General features: G+C 39.8%; 1 protein-coding gene across 1 annotated transcript; it reads right to left on the reverse strand.

The window, feature by feature from the left end:
- Positions 1-2: 2 nt before the first annotated feature.
- On the reverse strand, positions 3-11,648 carry LOC125780400 (protein SOGA3-like). The gene is made up of 7 exons (XM_022677522.2): positions 11,310-11,648; positions 8,729-8,953; positions 6,956-7,114; positions 6,719-6,787; positions 4,877-5,441; positions 3,971-4,650; positions 3-139 (listed from the first exon to the last, which is right to left on the reverse strand). The coding sequence occupies exons 1-7, from the start codon at positions 11,424-11,426 to the stop codon at positions 29-31; spliced, it is 1,926 nt and encodes a 641-aa protein (XP_022533243.2). The 5' UTR covers positions 11,427-11,648; the 3' UTR covers positions 3-28.
- Positions 11,649-16,346: the final 4,698 nt, after the last annotated feature.

Genomic DNA, 16,346 nt, shown 5'->3' on the forward strand with positions numbered 1-16,346 from the left:
GCTATGCTAACGACAAAATGGTGGAAGATTACAGGACAAAGAAAAGGGTAAAAAGGAAAACAAGTTTAAACATGGTGGCGTAAGAGAGTGAGGAGAAGAGTACTAGAATGAGGATGAGTAAAATGATGGGCTGAAACATCTGGGAGAATAAACGACAGGTTAAAGGATGTGCATCAAAAAACAGAAGGGTGCATGGAAAGACAGGGTCGGGGAAAAAGAGAGAAATCGTCAGTGACTCGAAATTCCTTTTAGGAAAACTTCACATGGAACATAAAGGGATGCTAATGCTAATGGGGCCCATTTAGCATAATGTCTTTAGCATAACGCTAACTAGGCCCTACTAACTTCCATCAATAGTTAACCAGCATATCAAGATAACTTTTACTGATAGTTAGCTAGAATTTTAGCATGTCAGCATTTTAGCATGCTAGCATTTTTAATGAATATTTCTCTAAATTGAAGAGATTTCCTTTTACGCCTTCCACAGAAGGATGTGGATTACAAATTTCAAGCATCAGAACACACAAAGTCTCAAAGCAGCAATTGGTTAAGATGTGCAAAACGCACTGACCAACATTGATATCAATCTTTGTGCCTCAATAAACCATAAAGTACATTCTTTTTTTTTTGCCATACAAACACACACAAATGCACGCGCACACATACATACATTAGGGCTCAACCAACATGACCATTTCTTTAAGTGCTTAGGGTGGACAATATGACAATACTTATAATTTGTTGTTATTAGTTATTAGCTTTTTGGTAACAAAAAACATTGCATGCTCTGGTAAGCCTTACATTAGCTTTTAGCATCTGATCAGCCATTTCCCAATCCTGCATATAGTTTTTATCCTCAGGTCAGCCATTCTCTCTTTTTGGATGACCTTGCTTTTAGATTCCAGTGAACCTTGCATCAGCTTTTTGTCTTTGGTAAGATATTTTCCATTCTCTGGTCTGCCTAGAATCAGCTTTTTTAGCTTCAATTCCACATTTTCCAGAAGTAGCCGTTGCACTTAGTCTTTAAAATCTTTTTTCTCATACTAGCATCAGTTTTTAGTTCTGGTAAGCCATTCTCCTTTTTACTGGTCTGACTAATATTAACTCAGGGTTCTTGCACCATTTTAAAAGTCATATTTAATGCTTTTACTTTTTAAGACCTCAATAAATATACTTTAAGACCCAAAAACGTAGTCTTCATTTCTTTAGTCCTCTCCACAGTAGCATTAGCTAACTCTGCTTAAGTTAGTGTTAGTTAACTCACCGTTAATGTTAGCTAGCTCTCCGCTAACCTTAGTTCTATCCCTGGTAATGTTAGCTAGCTCATTTAAGCCAGCTAAAGTTAGTATGTTGGGTAGTTTGCTGCTAAGTTAGTTTGTAAGCTTGCTGGCTGCTAACGTTAGTATGTTAGCTAACTCACCATTAATGTTAGCTAGCTCTCCACTAACCTTACTTTAGCTTGCTGCTAAAAATTATTATGTTAGCTAGCTTGCCACTAAAGTTAATATGTTAGCTAGCTTGCCGCTAACGTTAGTATGTTAGCTAGCTCATTGCTAGTTAGCATGTTAGCTAGCTTGCTGCTAAAGTTAGTATGTTAGCTAGCTCTTCGCTAGTTAGCATGTTAGCTAGCTTGCTGCTAAAATTATGTTAGCTAGCTTGCCACTAAAGTTAGTATGTTAGCTAGCTTGCCGCTAAAGTTAGTATGTTAGCTAGCTTGCCGCTAAAGTTAGTATGTTAGCTAGCTTGCTGCTAAAGTTAGTATGTTAGCTAGCTTGCCGCTAAAGTTAGTATGTTAGCTAGCTTGCCGCTAAAGTTAGTATGTTAGCTAGCTTGCCGCTAAAGTTAGTATGTTAGCTAGCTTGCCGCTAAAGTTAGTATGTTAGTTAGGTGCTAATTTTAGCTATCTAAACACAATCTAAAAATATAATACCTGCAGCAAATTTACAATTAATTTTAGCTAATTTAGGACCTTACTTACCAGGATTTTAATTGAAGACATTTTAAGAACCTGCAGGAACCCTGTAACTTTTAACTGTTTAGCCTCTCATTTGGCCATTCTATATTCTGGTAGGGGTGGGCAATATTATATCGTATACAATATATCGTGACACAGAAATATCAAGATATTAAAAATCCATATCGTGATAATAGGGCTGTTCTGTCTTAAAAGTAGTCTATTATTTACTCCGAACCTTTGGTGTGTTTATTGTATAATTGTTTTAGTTTGCAGTTTATATGCACGCACTAAATATTCGGCAATATAATTTGCTGAATTATATTATTTTATGCTATATTATTTATTTTGCCACATTATGATTATACTGTTACACTATTATACTATATTCCTGAAATGAATGAATTATTTTAGTTTTCCTTTATCGCCAAGTATATCGTTATCGCAAAAATACCCTAAAATATCCTGATATTATTTTAGAGCCATATCGCCCAACCCTATATTCTGGTCTTAATAAAATTAAAATCAAAGAGCATATTTAGCCTCATTTCTGTATTCTTCCAAAGCTGTTGTTATGTGTAGGCAGTGTTTATGAATGTATATATTTGAGGGTGTTAATATAACAAGTCAGGAATTTACGTAATGGTTTTGGGGGTTTGGAATCGGCCATACAGCTCTCTTTTGGTTCTGACAAATTTTCTTTTGATGGAGGTACCAAGCATCATTATTCAACTATGTCAATATATGGAACATGGTACGTATCCTAGTAAGTAATAAAAAGTGTTATATTGCCCACTCTTCAGCCATAACCAAGTCCAGCTTTTGAAAGTTTACATTTTAGTTAAAACATGATTTACTGTCTGAAACTCAGATAAACAGAAAACATCAGAAATACTCAAACAATATAAAACGTGAAACAAGTCATAAATGATTACCATATAACTTAACCTTAAAACAGATAAACAACACAAACTCTTACAATGTGAAACACTTTTACAAAAGCAAAATAAAGCACAATTACTTAAACATTAAATAAATAAATGATACATATATTAAAAAATTATAACAAACAAAATCTTACACACAGGCACAACTCACTTCTCATTTATGACAAAATACAGTATTTACAGTAACATTAATAGATATCAGTGCCATTTGTACCATTCACTTCAATATCTCCCTTAGACTGTATATAAGTATGGACAGCACGGCAGCAGATGAAAAATGAAGCTACTGCGTCTCTTACGCCCTCTGGTGGCTGGCTCCAGTACAACTTTTAACCCCGCCTATTTCCTTTCAACTGAATGAGAGATGGTGTAATCTTTAATCTAAAATTACATCCAGGATTTTTTTTTTTAAAGTTGGGTTCTGAACATTGTGCAAGCCCCTCTCCTGTTTTAATAACCCCCAGTGTTTTTCTTTATGGTTAATATGTTGTATAGGAGTTATTCCGTGATATTAAAAGGGGTGTGGTGATGTGGTGATTGACAGCTGAGGGCAAGTTGATTGACAGTTCGCCTGAGAGCGTGAACGTGCACCTTCACTGTGGCTCAGTCGTGGAGCTCACAATCAGATCTTTCTGACATAACTTATTTTTTCTGTAAGTGGATAATTCTCCCTAATTTTAGTATCTAGGTTAGATTTTTAACCTAGCGTTAGGTACTTAACGCTAGCTAACTAGTTAACAAGGTTAGTTATTTCAGGTTAGCTAAGTTAAGTAATTTGTTTGGTGAAAATGACGGTGAAACAAGAGTAATTGAGGGGGAGGGCAGGGTTTGGGCAGGTACTGGCTCCACTTTACCTCTACTGTGCAAGCGCACGCAAGATGGCAGCTTCCATTTCTGCCATATTTTGGCTTCAAAACGCCGTAATGAGAGTGAATGGGAACGTCCTGTCCATACTTATATACAGTCTATGATATCTCCTCATTGTTATCTTCCACATGATATATCAGTCAGGCCCTAATGTCTTTCATACACACCCAATCACACTCACACACACTCAGGCTGGACTCACAGACAGCGGCTCCTCGGAACGTCTCTCCTCCGGCCTGGGAAGCTCCAGCCGGTCTATAAAACCCTGCAGCTCCTTCCTGAAGGCCTTCATCTGAGCATTAATGCGGAAGAGCAGCTCATGCTCTCGGACCCTCCCGCCATCTCCCTCCTCTTCCCCGCGCCCGAACGGGTCACCATTGGCCACGAACACTCGCGCCTCTGCCATGATGGCACCGGAATCTGTGATGAGGCGGTCAATGGTCCTGCCAAGACGCTCCGCCTCCGCTCGCACGTCCATCATCTGCTGGCGCTCACGCAGGGAGCGAGGGAGGAAGCGTCCAGCATCAGTGTACAGGGGCTGGCAGCGGGAGGCGCTGTTCCGCACCTCCTCCGAATCGCTCTCGCCCCCTACAGGACCCTCGCGCTTGCGGTGTGGAGGAAGACGCGAGGAAGAAGAGTCATCATCGCTCCCTCTACGTCCTCCTCGGTCTCCTCCACCTGCTCCGCCCGCTCCACCGGCTCCCTCGCTCTCAGCATCGCTGTCCAGGTGAGCGGTGGTCACTTCATAGCGCTGCATGTTGGACAGCAGCACACGGTTCTCATACTGCAGCTGCATCACCTTCCCACTCAGGTCGTTAATCTGCAACCGTGCTGCCTTAAGCTCCTCCTGCAGAGCCTCTGACTTTCCACCCTCCGCCAAGCCTGCACAAAATAAATAATACACTGTATACAGCGGACATTTTTTTGGGGACCAGTTTTGTACTGTGGTTCTGTACTTTTCTAGGTGGTTAAGGAAGCTTTTGAACTGTGAACATTAGGAGGCGCTGTGTGCTCTTTTCTGCCTAGGTGAGAAGAAGTCATCTAGCCATTTAATTGTATTTCACAGCTACGCATGGTCTGTGGTTTTGTGTTTATTTATTAATCATACCTTCTGCTGCTGAAGCCCCGCCCCCAGAGGCTGAGCCACTGCCATGTCTCCAGCCTTCCTTGAAGCGAAGTTTGTTCAGCTCGCCCGTCACCCTCCGGTTTTGCTCCTCTACGTCCGCCAGGTTCCTACGCAGGAGCTCCGCCTCATCCTCCACCAGCTGCAACTGTTGTCTGAGCTCTGAAAGCTCCGCCCCCTGCTCTCTGGCCCCTCCCCTTGCTCCACCAGGGGCACCCTCAGGCGAGGATTCATCCCCCCTCAAGTTGTCCAGCTCGGCCCTCAGGCCTCGGTTCTCCACCTCAAGCTCCACGATCTTCCGACCCAGGATGTTGGCCTCCTCCTCCACCAGGCGAAGGCGGAGCTTCAGTTCAGATTCTCTAGTGGTGGGCGGACCCCCGGCCTCACCCTTGGGGTGGGGGCTGTCTAAGTCTCCGTAGAAGGAGCGGTACTTTTGCAGCTCCTGCTCCATGCGGTCCTTCTCCTTGTCAATTGTTGCCATCTTCTTCCGCATCAACGTGGCCTCCTCTTTAATGAAGGAGATCTGGCACTTTAGATCCTCGTTATCGTCCTGAGAACAACACAGTGATCACAGTTTTAACAATATGAGTAAACATTAGGACTTATGTAGTCATGTACAGAGTCATATATTTTACAGAGACACACTTTTGCACATGCAATTACTTATTATGTATCTGGTAAATAAACATAAATTGACCAAACGTTATTTTTTTAAGTGTAATCATCTTCTCCATCTCAAATAAAAGTTAAGGCAACATAGACACACAGCGTCAGCCCAGATAGCAAAATCCCCTAGGCAGATTTAATCTAGACCTGATTCTGACCCAAAAGCTCAGCTTACATGCAGGCCAACACCCCAGTTGCCAAGTATAATATGGGAACTGGCCTGCAGTGCTTTTGCAGAATCTCCAGTTGACAAATATAAACTACATTTTACCCAATTTCGCATCAGCCAAGCTGATGTATCTGTATCAATCAGCTTGGCCAGAAATGCACGTGTACAGCTGCCCATGAGGGGGAGCTTAATATGTGATTGTATTTACTGTAGTGGAGTAAAGGTGAATTAAACTCCCCAACTATAGGGGGAGCCCAGGAGCAAAACAAATGACTAATTCTAGCATAATACTGTAAGTAAATTATATGTCCTAATGTTTTTGGTCATCCCTTCTAATAAATGCTTTCAGCTTCTTTAAGTTGCAGAAATTGCTGACACAGATGTGCAAATGCACAAACACAGCTTTTCTAGTTAATGTAAAAAAGTACTGCCAATAGAATAGGACTTTGTGGAACAGATAAACAAAAACCTAATGGCAATAAAACACTTTTTCTTTACGTTAGACACAGTTACTCCAACAAAAGCAGGAGGAACTCTTTAAAAATAAAAGGAAAAACAATGAATGGTGTTCCAATACTTATAAATGCATATAGTGTGTAATAAGTACTGTGGTAACACTATATTATTATGCTTACATGCCAGACGTCATGGGATAGCAATATATAAACTTGAATGTCCAGCCATGTATAAATTGTGAGGCGTTATCTTGTAAGTAAAACTGGGCCAGCCTGCTCATGGCAAATGCTGAGGGAGATCTGGTATGGGATATCCCACTTCTGAAGTTGTGCAGGCTTTTAACATTTTAACATGACTAACTTAAAAACATCATGGAAGGCATTAACACCAATGGTGGACAGTGCAGTGAGTAGTATTGATTGTGACTGGTGGATCATGACCCACAAAATGTTTCAAGACTTTATACTTGTCCTTGATGTGGGATATCAGTGTGTTATTCATATTGTTGTTGTTGTTGTTGATGGTGGTTTACTCACTTCATTGGGGGTCTGCGCAAGCTTCCTTTCGCTTTTCTGGGCGTCCTTACTGCCTCTTCTCTTTTGAGACTGAAAAAACACACACGCACAGATCAGGGGAATTATACATATGAAAGTAGACACAGTGTGTGTGTGTTTGATTCAGAGAGAAAAAGAGACAGAATGGTGTGTGAGAACTTTGTAAAATGTATGTGAGAGTCGACAGACGTGTGTGTGTGTGTGTGTGTGTGTACGTACCTCTTTGTTTTTCTCCAGCTCGTTCTGCAGGGTCTGTTTGGTGATTTCCACCTCAATCAGTTTTTGTCTCAGTTTCTCGTTCTCCTCTTCAGTCTTGGTTCTTTTCTCCTCCACATTCTCCAGCTCGTGATGCAGCCTGACTGACACATCCTTCGCCACCTGACACACATATACACACACACACACACAAATGCAGAGTTCATGTATCTTACTTTTCTTCAGTCTACCTATATCTCTCTGGTCACTTATGTCTGTCTGACTGTCTTACTCTCTTTCTTTATCTCTCTTTGTCTTTTTCTCACTTTCCCTCACTACGTGTTTGCCTCTATCTGTGCCTGTTTGTCTCTCTCTCCCTCTGTCTGTCTCTACCTCCATCTTTCTCTCTCTTTCTGTCTTTCACTCCCTCTATCTCTCTCTCTCTGTCTGTCTCTTAACTCTATGTTTCTCTCCCTCTATTTCTCTACCTCTGTCTCTAATTCCATCCTTCTGTCTCCTGGTCTTTCATTCCATCTATCTCTCCCTCTGTCTGTCCCTAACTCCATCTTTCTCTCTTCCTGCATCTTTCACTCTCTCTCTCACTCTCTCTGTCTGTCTCTAACTCCATCTTTCTCTCTCTTCCTGCGTCTTTCACTCCCTCTTTCTCTCTCTATCTGTCTGTCACTAACTCTATCTTTCTCTCTCTTCCTGTATCTTTCACTTCCTCTATCTCTCTCCCTCTGTCTGCCTCTAACTCCATCTTTCTCTCTCTTCCTGCATCTTTCACTCCTTCTATCTCTCTCTACCTCTGTCTCTAACTCCATCTTTCTCTCTCCCGATCTTTCACTCCCTCTGTGTTCCTAACTCCATCTTTCTCTCTCTTCCTGCATCTTTCACTCCTTCTATCTCTTTCTCTCTGTCTGTCTCTAACTCCATCTTTCTCTCTCTTTCTGCGTCTTCCACTCCTTCTATCTCTCTCCCTCTGTCTGTCTCTACCTCCATATTTCTCTCTCTCCCTGTCTTTCACTCCCTCTATCTCTCCCTCTGTCTGTCTCTTTCTGCCTCCCTCTCCCTGTCTCTTACTCTCTCCCTCCCTTTCTGCCTCTATGCCCTGTGTCTACCTGTCTCTCTCACCCCGTCTCTTACTCCCTGTACCTCTCTCCAACTGTCTCCTTCTGTCTCTCTCGCCATCTCTGTCTTTCTTCCTCCCTTTACCTGTCTCTCTCTCCCTTGCTCTGTCTCCCCCTTCTGTCTACTTGTCTCTCTCACCCTGTGTCTTACTCCGTCTATTTCTTGCTACTTCTGTCTCTCTTCCTGTGTGTCTCACCTTTCCTCTTTCTGTCTCTCTAAGTTTTGTTCCCCACTTGTCCTTTCTTTTATTCTGTTTCTTTCTCACTGTGAATCTGTTTCTCCCTTTGTCTCACTCTTCCTTTGACTTTCTTTCTTTTATTCTTTCCATTTATCCATCTGCATGTCTCTATCAAACTCTCTTTCTCTCTCTCCATGACTGTCTCTCTCTTTATCTTTTTCTTTCCTGTCTCTAATTCACTCCCTCTCTTCTTTCCTCTGTCTGTTACCTCCCTGTCTGTATAACTTTTCCTCCCTTTCTGTCTTACTCTCTCCATCTATCTCTCTGTCAATTTGTCTGTCTCTCCACCCCCTTTGTTTACATTAGACTGTTTGTCTATCTCTTTGTCTCTGTTTATTTCTCTCTGTCTGTTTTGTGCTACTTCTATCTCTCTTTTCTGATGTCTGTCTCTCTCTCTATCTTTCCTGTCCCATCTCTCACTCTCTCACCTTCAGGTCCTGCTCGAGACTCCTCAGCACATCCTCGTCTACCTCTCCGGTTTGCGCATAGCGCATGCGTCTGCGCTCGGCTTTGCGCAGTCTGTACTGCAGGATGCGGCAGTTTTTGTTTGCACGCTCCAGCTCACGCCGCACCTCCTCCAGCTGGCACGTGTCCTCTTCGAAGAAGGTGTCGCGCATCTCATCCATTTCCATGCGCATCTCCTCAATCTCTGCCTACAGTGAGCGAGAGCACATTTTAACACACAAACATAGTTTTTCACAATAAACAGCAGTGCAGGCCACTGAAATACGGCAAGCAGCCTAGGGCAGGACAGTAATTTAATATCAATATTAGGGGTGGGAATCTCTTGGCACCTTACAACTCGATTATGATTTCGAGGTCTACGATGCAATTGTAAAACAATTATCAATGCATATTTTTCTTTTATATGATTTATTTTTCCTCATTGCATGACTGCTTGGTACTTTTAAAGCATGTATATGCAAATGTAATGATCCATAATGAATCCTGCTATTTAATAGGCTCATTGACACAATTTTGATTTACTTGAGAAAAAAAAAAAGCTTTTTTCAATTAATCAAAGGATACTTGTTGTTAGGGTAATGGTTAGGCAAGTTTCAGCCACAATATTAAACCCAGAAGTCTCACTTTACTGTGAGTGCAGGTTTAAAGCTTCATCTCTTATACGTTGTGTGATTTGAGTCCCATTTAGCTCGAACAAACTCTCACAGATGGTGGTTTAGCGGTTAGCCTGTTAGCAGCTAGCCTGTTAGCTAAGTTATCTAGATAACAAATTAAAATTTTACTCTCTCAGAAACGGGTTTTAATCACCAGTGTTCAGGTTAGTTAGTTAAGAATAGCTGTACTGAGCTGTCTTGATACTCTGTGTCTATTTACTGTAGCAAGTGAGCTTCAGAACGCCAATTTCTGTGCTCTGTCTGTCCAGTCACACTATCATTTTCACAAACATTCACTAAACATTTGTACGTCTGCATTGTGCAGTGTTCATTTAGGGTGTTTTCACACCTGAATGTCTGAACCAAAGTCCGCACCAAAATTTGTGTCTTCAATTTTCAGCACAACCTCAATTCTATTTACCCTCTGGTTTGTGCCTCACATTCCTGTGATTGGTCTGAAAGTCCAAAGCATCTAGAAAAATGTTTTCATACTGCAGAGTCAAACCGAGACCACCTCTTTTAGGAGTTTTTCACACCAGCACTATTTGGTCCGGTTAAAACGGACTCTTGTTTGCTTGTACCCATAGTGCAGTTTGAGTTTGAGTAAGTGTAAAAAACAGCTATTGCACTCAGGTGAGAATAAAAAAACAGACAGAGATCTGCTAGAAGAGGTGGTCACTGTTTATTCTGATATAATAGCCAGGTAACACTGATTACCACAGGAATTAACAAATGCTGTCTTTGTTCCATGCTGTTTACACACACGGTCTGTGCTGTTCTCACTACTCGCAGCTGCGTGACTCTACGTGTGTATCTGCACCGCAAGTCCCATTGAAAACACTGTGTTTAAAAGTTCAGTGGCAAATTTCTGCGTTCTGTGTTAAAACAGCTTCACATTGCACAGATATACGCACTGGAACACAGAATCTTCTAGCAAAATTTACTTTCTTGCTCCCACACCAGACAGCTCTGACCAATCAGAGGACACAGCGTTTCTTGTTCTGTTTATTGTTGCCTATTTTGGTGCGTTTAGGTTTGTGCCTGTGTGAAACCAAACCAAACAGAGAGAGAGAAAATGCAAAAATACAAACTCATCAGCTGATTTGGACAATAGAAACCTACAGAAACTGCAGGTGTGAAAACCCCCTTTGATTCAGACTGAAGTTCAGGGCATCTTTAACACCTGCTACTTTGTTTCAGACCCAAAATGAAAAGTCTGAAAGTCCAAACCAAAGGTAGGCGTGAAAGCAGTGTTAACGGACTGAAATTGGTATTTGGTGTTGTACCTACATAAACACAGGATTTGCACAAATTTCAGCCGCCGCTAAACCTGTGGCATTGGTTTGGTGCGGTATGACAATATGAAAAAAGTGAATACCGTTCAACCCTGCTGTATAAAATTTGAAAAATGTCCTTTAAAGTGAAAATTCACATTCATAGTAAATCCTCATAAATGAATTGTTACAGTGTTTATAAAATGTGAACAACGATGCTGCTGACACAAAAGGCACATTATACTGATATTGACCCATAACTGATAATAGAGTGAGCACAAAAACTCACTCTTTATAATTTTATGTAAAATTTAAGTTGAATTTATCAGGAGGTGATGACAGTCAGTGTGAGGGAGTGGCAGCCATTTAGTTCATGTGTATAAATTGTGTCAATAAAATAAACATCAGTCACATTCAGTGACAACTGTATTGTGAACTAATAACCAATAACTAAAGGTTTGTCTGGGTTCATCACGAAGTGTACCACCCAATTCTAAAATGACCCAAAAACAGCAGCTCCAGAAGTGAAACATGTAATGTAATCAATCATACACACACACACAGTCCTGCACGCATCATCAGCAGCGTTGAGCTCGTGCTCAGCTATAGCTGCAAACCTTGAGTTCGTCATTCTCATCCTGCAGTCTGTCCAGCTCGTCCTGCAGCAGGGCCTCATCCTGCCGGCTCGCGGGGCTCGAGGCCTCCGCCGCCGCCGCCGTTTCCTCCTCCTGCATCCCGGTGAACGTCTCCTCCTCCTCTGTCTCCGGAAAGCTCGAGCGATCCCTTTCCGCGGATATGTGTGTGTGTGTGTGTGTGTGTGTGTGTTTACCCCCCTCTCTCTGGCTCCGCGCGCGCTAACCCCGTACAGGCCTTCTCTGAGTCCGCAGCATCCCTCTTCTCAACATCCGGTCCAGCCCGCACCCTCCTCGCGCCCACGCTCGCGGCTCAGCGGCGGCAACAAGCATCACCAGCAGCCGAGTCCGAATCACCAGCGAGTCGGTACGAGTGAATCGGTTGACTCTCTGATTCTCTGTAGCCAGTGTTAAAGGGGAAGACCGAGTCAAATGCTGCTGACTCGATGCCTGTCTGATCATGTAGGATGCTGTGAAGTGATTCAGTCCCTGTAGCTGAATCAATAGGAAAAAACACAGTTTACTAATAGATAAGGACGTGTAGCTCTGTTTGTCAGTTTTGCCCCGCCAAAAATGAGATAAACTAAATAATTTTTTCAGACTTACAAAACTTGAGACCACTTCAGTTTCTGAATCAGTTTCTCTGATTTTGCTATTTATAGGTTTATGTTTGAGTAAAATAAACGTTGTTGTTTTATTCTATAAACCACTGACAACATTTATCCCAAATAAAAAAAATAGAATAAATTATAATAAAAAATAATATGCTTAGCTTTCAGACCTCAAATAATGCAAAGAAAACAAGTTCATATTTATATGATACATAAGTTTTAATAAATCAGAAATTAAAATTTGGTGAAATAACTGGAATAACAGTTTTCGTGCATCTTGGCATGTTCTCCTCCACCAGTCTTACACACTGCTTTTGGATAACTTTATGCCACTCCTGGTGCAAAAATTCAAGCAGTTCAGCTTTGATGGTTTGTGGTCATCTATCTTCCTCTTGATTATATTCCAGAGGTTTTCAATTTTTTTTTTTTCAAATATATATAGTGATTTTTCTATATTATACATTTCATATAAAAAAAAAACAATAAAGCTTTGCAGGAATGCGTGTGGAGTGGTTTTGTAAACAAAATGTGGTAAACTACAATATGTTTTATACTTTTCTTCTAATTAGCCACATTTTACTTTGATGGAAAAAAAATCAATTCACAGTCAACGTTTTTATGTTTTTTCTACATTGTTAATGTTACGTACTGAAATCATCCAGTTTATAAAGGAATACATCATGTGATAAACTTAAAATTGTTAAACGAACCAAAAGGTGCTCTTACCTGTAGTAAAGCTGTTATAACTTGTGATTTCTGAAGCTGGTAACGCTAATGCACTTATCCTGTGCAACAGAGAAAACTTTTGGTCTTTCTTTTCCAGGGCAGTCCTGATGAGAGCCAGTTTCATTGTAACATATTTGATGGTCTTTGCGACTGTATTTGAGGATACTTTCACAGTACTAAGTTCTTGATTTTTTTTGGATTTACTTAGTTAAGTAGTTTTTTGCCATAATATGTATAGGAACATTATTTAAATAGGAAAATTCACTGTATACCAACTCTACCTCTTCACAACTTTACAACTTATGCTCTAAAGCACACAAGAGGCAAGAAATTCAAGTAATTAACTCTTGACAAGTTTATCACAGCTCTTAACTGAAAGTAATTCCAGGTGACTACCTCATAAAACTGACTGAGAAAATCCAGCCAAGATGTGTACAGTTGTCATCTAAGCAAGGAGTGCCTACTTTGAAGAATCTAAAATTTCTTTGAAGTTTGGACGACTAGTATTAATTTACAATGTAGATCAAAAAAAAAAAATTAAACAACTACTTAACTATCTAATATCCATAAAAATCAAAATACTGCTTTTATTTTAAGCCATTGTATGCAGTGTTCTGTCTGACCACAGGATGGCGCCATCTGTCTGCTGCAGTTAGTCTGGAGACTGAACTGGAAATGTTTCAGTGCACCATAATAAATAATGTATTTATAATCAGCAAAGGACCAGACATATATTGCATATCCAAAACTAAGACAATAGAGACAACATTATACTCCATAGCTGCACATTTTATCATTAATTCTGCATCGTTTGTTAATGATTTGATCTTATAAGTCTATGTTATACATAAATAACTGTAATAAAGCTCTAATTTCCTACACGTTTCTGGTAGTCTGTGTAATCTATGCATTTTTATTTATTAATTTGTTAATAAATTCGTTATTAATTTATTTGTTTGTTTTTTTTAGGAAAAACAGGCTGATCTAGAATGTGTTGTGTTCTATGCGGGCTTGTTGCATCACTGCTCATCTGATTCACCTCATCAGATACTTGTCAGAACCCTGCATGAGCTGGATCAGGTGCTAATTAATTAATTAATTAAGGATTTATTGAAATCAGCAGCAGCGCCCCTAAAGGCAGAGCTGAGGGTGGACATCATCTGATCATCAGCTCCTAGAGTTTATTAAAATAAACTGTAATATTTTATTAAATAAATCAACAAATTAACATTTTTTTATAAGACTAATTCTACCCCTTTTTTATCAATATATGTATTTCAAAAAGACACATCAAATATTTATCGGATCAGATTAGATTTTTTATGTTTTTTTGTAGTATTAGATGAATCATAGACAAAGATCATATATATTTATATATTATACATAATATGCAGTATTATTTTTTAATAATGTGTTAGTTCATTATTACTGCATTATTGTTGTGGATTTTTCATTTTGTAATATCTTTGACTGTGGTATACATTCAGGAATATTTATTTTATTTATTTATTTATTTTGCAATATTAATTACCCCACTTTACATCTGCTGTATCGTGTTTGGAGATAATATATTTGTATTATTTACTATTGCAATGTGTCTTTGCCATATTTATTATGCCAATTTATCTGCAGTATTGGTTTTAGAAATAATCAACAGTACTCCTATTAGAACTATTTTTTTTCTGTTATATTTATATCTGCAGTATTAGTTTTGGAATTAATATTTCTGCTATTTTTATTACTGATGGTATCTACAGTACTCCCATTGGAAATATTATTTCTGCTATATTTATTTTGTAGTTTATTTACAGTACTCCTATTGGATTTTTTTCTGCTACATTTATTACTGCAATATAATCTGCAGTATTATTTTTGGAAATATGATTTCTGTAATAATTATTAGAGTAATACTGGCGTATTATTTTTCCAGTATATTTAACGTCACTGTTTCAATTTTATGAGAATGTTATTTCTCTCTCTCGCTCCCTCTCTCTCTCTTTCTTTTTCCGTGTGTGTGTGCGAACAGTTCAGCTGCTGAACAGGTTAACTCTGAGGTGAGTCTGCCTTATGGTAAGTGTCCTGATGGAAAACTCTGGACAATCCACAATCCTCTTACTGTAGAATCCCTGAGCAAAGAGAGAGAGAGAGAGAGAGAGAACTAATTTCTCTTCCTCAGCCCTCTTAACCAACAGACCAATAGACTTCTTTTGTTTGTAATGATCATCAAACAGCAGAGTAGATATCTGATGTTGAACACATTTCTATATGTCTGTAGTGTTTAATATTAATGATGTTTCTGCAGCAATCACACATATTTATTACCACCATGCAGTCCCACAACACATGTGCTACTTTAATAAAATAATATTACAATGTGTGTTGTGTGCATTATTATTGTATATGATTATATATTGTGTGTGATGTCCAGGTATGTGTGTGTGTGTGTCCGAGTGTTGTCGGATTATGGACACTCCTTCTCCTCCAGAGTGACCTGCTTTCCTCTGTAAACTGTCAGTGTGACGTGAGCGTAAGCTCTTTTACGGCGAAAGCCAATTTACTGGACTGCTTAGGTCAGATCTGCCTGAGCAAGCTTTCAAAGCCCTGGGCTGGACATGCCCCTTCACCCCCGACACACACACTCACACACACTATCTCAGAGAGAGTGTACTCCGCTGGAAGACTGGACTGAAGGAATGTTTATAGATCAGATCCAGAATAAGAGTGGGAATCCAGTGGGAAGTTCACCAAGGGCCATTATACAAACTCACTGTGTCACCATCCCTTTATCTACGCTATTAATTACCTTGGTGTGTGTATGAGTCTTGGGCCCAATCTCATTTCTAATTTATACCCCTACCCCTAGTTTTCAAGTTGCTCAGTAAAATCCCCCCATAAGAATTGGGACAACCCTTCAAGAACCTGTAGGCGACCCTGCCAGGGTTATGTGATGATGGTGGGGAACTAAAGTTCAAACTAGCTGCTGGATTTTAGATGAATTTAGCACATTGCATGTCTTCTCAAAGGGGGTGGTGCAGCAATTAATTAGTATTTTTCAACCCTTACTTCTTCTGTAATGGGGAGCTGCAATAAACTTTTATTAGCCTTTACTTTATATAATGTTTTGTTCGACCTTAAACAATGCAGCCTCTGTTGTCTGTTGCACCATTTAAGGTGGACCAGGAAATTTAGCTACTTAGCTACTGAGAGGTACTAGTGATTATTTTTTTATGCTTGTTACGAAGAAAATGTCAATAAAACATTGAAACTACACAATAAACTTATATATAATACAGCTTGTGTTTTTAACATATTTATAACAAGGAAAATACTTGTGGGTTTTCCTTTTTTCGGGTTGCTTGTGCCACCATCTTGCCAGTGATGCCTTAAAATCTCAGTTTGAAGGAGATTTACCTCACATATACCCTACCTCTTGAACTTAACAAGACGGGGACTTAAGGATTAAGAGGTAGGGTCAAGTGGTGAAATTGAATTCAGTCTTGGTCTTTTACTGCCTTTTGGGGAAAAAAAAGTAAATTTAAAGAATTAAGAAGAAGAATTTTGAGAGATTCTCACCGCTTAGGACCAATCAGAGCCAGTAACAGTTGGACATGAATGGGTTAAAACTAATACAACTAAATGAGTGCTCAGTATGTTAGCTAGTTAAATTGCTTATCCAGTTTTCCAT

This window comes from Astyanax mexicanus, chromosome 13, assembly GCF_023375975.1.
Source record: "Astyanax mexicanus isolate ESR-SI-001 chromosome 13, AstMex3_surface, whole genome shotgun sequence".
Classification (NCBI taxonomy): domain Eukaryota; kingdom Metazoa; phylum Chordata; class Actinopteri; order Characiformes; family Acestrorhamphidae; genus Astyanax; species Astyanax mexicanus.